The 6,586-nt window shown below is 28.4% G+C and overlaps 1 protein-coding gene across 1 annotated transcript in view; it reads right to left on the bottom strand.

Annotated features, from left to right (window-relative positions):
• Positions 1–6,345, bottom strand: part of LOC115221037 (collectin-12-like) — a 12,867-nt gene extending 6,522 nt beyond the window's left edge. Inside the window, exons 1-2 of the mRNA XM_029791252.1 lie at positions 6,202–6,345; positions 5,052–5,211 (exon numbers count right to left, since the gene is read on the bottom strand). Coding sequence (XP_029647112.1) covers positions 5,052–5,211; positions 6,202–6,345 — 304 coding nt within the window. The remainder of the gene's footprint in view (positions 1–5,051; positions 5,212–6,201) is intronic.
• Positions 6,346–6,586: the final 241 nt, after the last annotated feature.

Here is a 6,586-nt window from a genome sequence, read left to right as displayed (position 1 = left end):
TTGCACAATCTGACATCTGTATTTGCCTAAATTTCATAACGATATTGAATCAACAATATCTTAAATGTGATTATGATTTTTTAAGTTGAACTACATTACATATAGGGTTGCATAAATATATCATATGATTATATTTTTTGTGGTCGTATATATATATATATATATATACGTATGACTGTAAGCTATACACACAAACACAGACACATACGCACATATATACAATGTATATATATATATACATATATATATATATATATATATACATACACATACATATACATATACATATACATACAAACACATATAAATATACACATATACATAAATCTGTATAGATATATACTTGCACATGCGCGTGCAGACACACACATGTAGTGGGATTTATAATATATATATATATATATATATATATAATCATCAATACACAGATACATGTATATGTATATATGTATATATATATATATATATATATTATATATATATATATATACATCCATATATACATACATCTATATAATATATATATAATATATATATTTATATCTATATATTATATTTTTTATGTATATATACATAAATATATATATATATATATGTATAATATTTTATATATATGTATATATATAAATAATTTGTTGTGGTATATATATATATAAACAACATAATATATTTAATTTTCACATGATATATTATAATATATATAATATATATATATATATATATATATATATATATATATATATGTATATATATGTATATATATATATATATATTTGTATATATAACTGAAAATAGCGGCGGCCTCCTGTTGTAGCTAGCATAATATTAAGAAAAGATGGCTCAAATGGCATGTATTCCTTTGCAGAACGTTCTAAGAATATTGTTGTTATCTAAAAGGTTCTCTCGCAAAAGTAGCGTACAAAAGATTTCTCATTTATTATAGGGAATCACAAATATACTTAGATATAGAAACACACATTATATGCACATGCGTGCGCACACATACATACATATATACATTTATAATATACGTATCTAAATACCTATTCATATATACAAGCTTAAAAAGTATATATTTATGTATATATAATATACGTATATAAATATCTATACATATACAGTATACAAATTTTAAAATATATTCACGTATATATTATATATGTATATAGGCACACACACATATATATATGTATTTATGTATGTATACATGTATTATGTATGGATGGATATATGTATACATCAATATACTCACAGATATTGTAACGCAAAGAAGTCGAAAAAAAATAGGACTTTGATAATATTTGTGTTTGAAGAATTAATTAAATGTCACACAAAAAGACATTAAAATCAAATATAAATAACAAAGGTGAACGATTAACTGACAGTTTTATTATATTTATATTCTATATAAATATGTCTATGCCTCTATACAGATATACATACACGTGTGTGTGTGTGTGTAATATGTATATATAAAATATGATATAATATTTTTTTTATTAAAATTTAGCAAAAGTAATAGAATAACTCAGTTGTTGATATAATATGATATGTATTATATTAAATATATATAATTTTTAACAATTATATACGATATTTAATAAATGATTTAATATAATAAAATAACATATTATATATATATATATATATATATATATATATATATATATATATATATGTTATACACATAGATATATATGAGAAACGAAAACATAAAACAAACACTTAGAAAAGGAACTTTTTTTCGAACAACGAAGATGTCCCTGTTACATCTACTCCGCGTTTCAAAGGTTTCGAAACGCGGAGTAGATGAAACAGGAACAACTGGTGAAGGCAATGTTCTTTATGTTTCATGTCTAGTTTCTCTGTTTTTGTTTTGTTTTCGTTGTCCGAAAAAAAAAATTCGTTTTCTATGTTTTCGTTTCTCATTTTGTTCACGATTTTTTGATGTCCTGTACCCATATATGCATGTATATGTACAATAAATATGTAGGTATGTATATCTATGAATGTATATATGCATATATTACATATATATATATTACATATATATATATTATATATATATATATATATATTAATATGTATATATATATATGTAATATAGATATAAATATATGTATATATATATATATCTATATACAGATACATGTATATATATTATATATCATGTATACATGCATACCAGCATATATACATATATTTTTATATGTATATGTATTTAAACATATATCTCTATATATACCTATATATATACATATGCATTTTCAAATTTTCCTTATACATATACATGTGTGTGTGTGTGTGTGAAAGTATGCATGTATAAATATTTCTATCTATTGACAACTGTCATTCTGTATAAAGTAAATATATATCTATAAATACACACACATATCTCTATCTAGATATATTTTTTACCTATAAAATATTTATATTCTCCATATATCTAAAAATTTTCGTCGGCCGTAAATTTTGAAAAATGTACAAATAGAAAATTTCTTGAGTAATTTTGTGCAATTTTGTTCAACAGTTTCAAACATTTTTGAGTAAAAAAAATATTCTTGTTTTAGGTATTCCTGACCTATTAAACCCATTTCCATTTCTCCCAATTCACCACCCTTTAAAATACAAATTTTCATGCAATTTGTGAACATACGTCTACCAGTGTTACTTACGCGAGACACATATTTTAGGAATATTTCGAGGAAACTAAAATTGAAAAGAAAAAAAATTTTTTCGGCAAGTTTATTGCTAAAGATTAGCTTAATGGAGAGGATTTAGTGATATCGTAAAGTTTTTTTCTCTAAATATTTTCAATATAATCATTTATTTCAAAACATAAAAATTTGTTTCAGTTAAAGAGATAATTTTATTTTTGAGGTTAAGAAAGAACTTAATCAGTTGAGCAACAATATGCTGTTAAGACGTCTATCTATCTATTTAATTATCTATCTATCTATCTATCTATCTATCTATCTATCTATCTATCTATCTATCTATCTATCTATCTATCTATCTATCTATCTATCTATATATCTATCTATCTATTTATCTATCTATCTATCTACCTACCTATCTGTCTGTCTGTTTGTCTGTCCGACTGTCTGTCGTCTGCCTGTCATACATATTTCTCGTGTATGAGACATAAACACCCATACACAGATATAACCATACATTCACATATTATATATATTATATATATATATATTATATAACATGTATATATACATATATACATATATATATATATACATAAATTTATATATATATTTGTGTGTATATATATGTGTGCACATATTATATATATATGTGTGTGTGTGTGTGTGTGTGTATGTTTATATATGTGTGTATATATGTTAGATATGTATATATGCATATGTTTATATATGTAAATGTATATATATATATATAATATATATATATATATATATATAATATATATATATATTATATATATATATATATATACTATATATATATATGTATATATATATATATATTTATCTGTGTGCATATATAAATATAATTTTAAAGAATTATATTGATATATTTAATATATGATTTAATATAAAACGACACGCTCACACCATTCTCCTTGTTTACAATTGCAAAATATCTGCTGATATCAGTGAGGGATTTTCAGGCATTTATTTGATATGAACAGACACCGAAAATATTCTCTCTCACTCTCTCAGCATGTACATATATATATATATATATATATACCTGCACACACACACACACGCATACATTTGTATAGCATGCTATGAAGACTTTGCTTACAAATGTTGGCTGTGCTTCCTTTCCTACGGTAGAGTCCGTTCAATATTTTTGGGTTGTTAATCTCTTCAGTATCGTATTAGTTAACGCTCATACAACTCTATACGCCTCTGTTTAAATTTGATTTGAAGAACTTGTGTTTGACATAAAAGTGTAAAAACTATGTGAGTGTTTACAATATGTGTGTATACGCGCACACGTGCCTATATAAACACAGAAATATATATATATATATATATATATGGACATCTTAAAATAAATACCGAGCTAGATAAATAGATAGGCACGCAAGCGGGCGAGTAAATAGATACGTAAATAGATAAATAGTTAAATAGATAGGCAGATAGATGGATGGATAGATAGATAGATAGATAGATAGATAGATAGATAGATAGATAGATAGATAGATTGTTAGAAAAACCGATACATACATGTAGAAACTACTAATTATCTAACTACCTACCTATTATATAGTTGTGATATTTAAAAAGTTATATTTTTGTGACATATTCATCTATATGTACACACACACGCACACACACATATACACTCAAATACACAAACACAGACATTTTATATATATATTTATTTATATATATGAATATATATATATAGAGCGAGACATGCATATATACATACTCATATATATATATATATATATATAATTATTATTAAAATTATAATTCTTACAGCACCAGGAGAGTGGTGTATGAACATTTTGATGTGTTTTAGAGTCAAGTTTTCGCTGCTATTTCCAGCATGGTGGCATCTCTTGGATACCGTAAATTATAATTTTAATAATAATTATTACCTTTGAAGGTTTTCAATCTCATTGCTGGCCACCTGATAAAAATCGGTATTTAAATAACGATCTGATCCTTATATAATCTATATATATATAATATATATATATATATATATATAGTGTGTGTGTGTGCAGATATACACTGACATAAATATGTAAACAGTTTTGTTTTTGTATTGTGTATGTGTATGCATGTTTGTAAAAGATAGCGAGCAAGAGCGCTACACCAATATTTTATGCGCCAGATATTTTTATCTTTTTATAATCTAAATATCATTATTTTATATATATATAATACATATATATATGTTATGTTCCTTATATTGCGAACAATATATATAATATATATATACATTATATGTATATGTATATATGCATATACACATATTTTATATGTATGTAATTTATTTACTGTATGTAAATAAACACGCACAAAGGTAGATTAGATCTGTAACTTTTTACTTACCAACAATTCCCATCCATGGGTAAAAAACAGAGTTGTGATCTTCGGGTGGACTTCTAGGGGCCGGTATATGTTGCTGAGATAACGGGTTGTGTGAATAAGGGTGGACTGTTGTCGCTGTTGCTGCTGTCATTTCAGGGTTATTGCGAGAATCCAGTCCATTCTGCAAGTAGGAACAGTAAGCCGCCCTCTCGTTATAAGCGTTCGCTGCTGCGAGGAGAGGGTTCCCCTGGAGAGCATGTCCGTTTTGTAGATAGTGCTTCCCCAAAACGCTGCCAGACAAGACACCCGCAGCGCCGGGTGGAGACATCTGTTGTAAGTGTGGATGCTGTTGATGTTGTTGTTGTTGTTGCTGATGATGATGATGCTGTTGTTGGTGATGTGGTTGCTGATGGTGTTGCTGGTGATGCTGCGGGTGTGATTGTATATGTGATGGTGGTGGGTTTTGGTGTATGGGTTGTTGGTGAAGATGTTGTGGACTGGGATGCTGGTGTTGTTGTTGTTGTTGATGGGGGTGGTGATGCAGGGGATTCAACAGAGAATGAGTTTGATGTGTGTGAGCTTGTTGTTGTTGTTGTAGTTGGTGTTGCTGTAAATGATGTTGAACAGGGTTGTGATGGGCAGGTTGCTGTTGTTGTTGTTGATGATGGGATGGTAGTGACGGCGGTGCTGCAGGCAGGGCCGCTATTACTGCCGCTGTCACTGATGCTGCTGCTGATGCTGCTGCTGCTACTGGTGATGTTGTTGCTGACGCTGCTGTTGCTGCTGCTGTTGATGCTGCTACCGCTGCCGGTGGTGATGATGTTGATCCACCCGGAACTAAATTCGGGGTCGAAACAGGATTAGCGATTGTATTCGTCAGTGCAGGAACAGGGGCCGTGCTATTATTATTAGTACCACTATTACCATTATTATTACTATTACTACTACAACTACTAGAGTTACTGCTGTTGCTATTACTACTACTGTTATTAGTTATATTATTACTACTACTACTATTACTATTATTAATACTATTACTGCTGTTGTTACTGCTGCTGTGGGCCGGGTGCAGTTGCATATGTACGTGTGCTTGTGCATTTGCCTGTCCGCTTGCATGTGAATTTGAATTTACATGTGATTGTGAATGCGAATTAACATGGGGCGAATTTACATGTGCCAAATGATTGTTCACACTGATATTGGTGTGGGCCTGGAGGGTCTGTTGCATTAAGGACGGCGATAAATGATGACGGTTCGGTTGTAGGGTTTTCAGCGACCAACTTTCAGGGTTAGCTGCGTGTAAAGCTGACGCCATCTTCCTTCTTTCTTTCTTTTCTTCCTGCCTTTACTCCTTCCTTCTTTTTTTATATTTTTTCCTTCTGTCCTCCTTTTATTTATTTTTTTTTTTTAATTATCTTTATTCTTCGTTTCCTTCTCCTTCTCTTCTTCTTGTGTCTTCTTCTAAACAGTTTAAAAAAAAATAACAAAAACAAAACACTTGCTTATCTTCCAGTCCGTTTCTTCACCACTGCTGAAAAGTAAGCCAGCCAGCAAAC

The sequence above is a fragment of the Octopus sinensis genome, linkage group LG17, assembly GCF_006345805.1.
Source record: "Octopus sinensis linkage group LG17, ASM634580v1, whole genome shotgun sequence".
Lineage (NCBI taxonomy): Eukaryota > Metazoa > Mollusca > Cephalopoda > Octopoda > Octopodidae > Octopus > Octopus sinensis.
The sequence above is the reverse complement of the archived record's forward strand: the minus strand, read 5'-3'. Positions and strand labels throughout refer to the sequence as shown.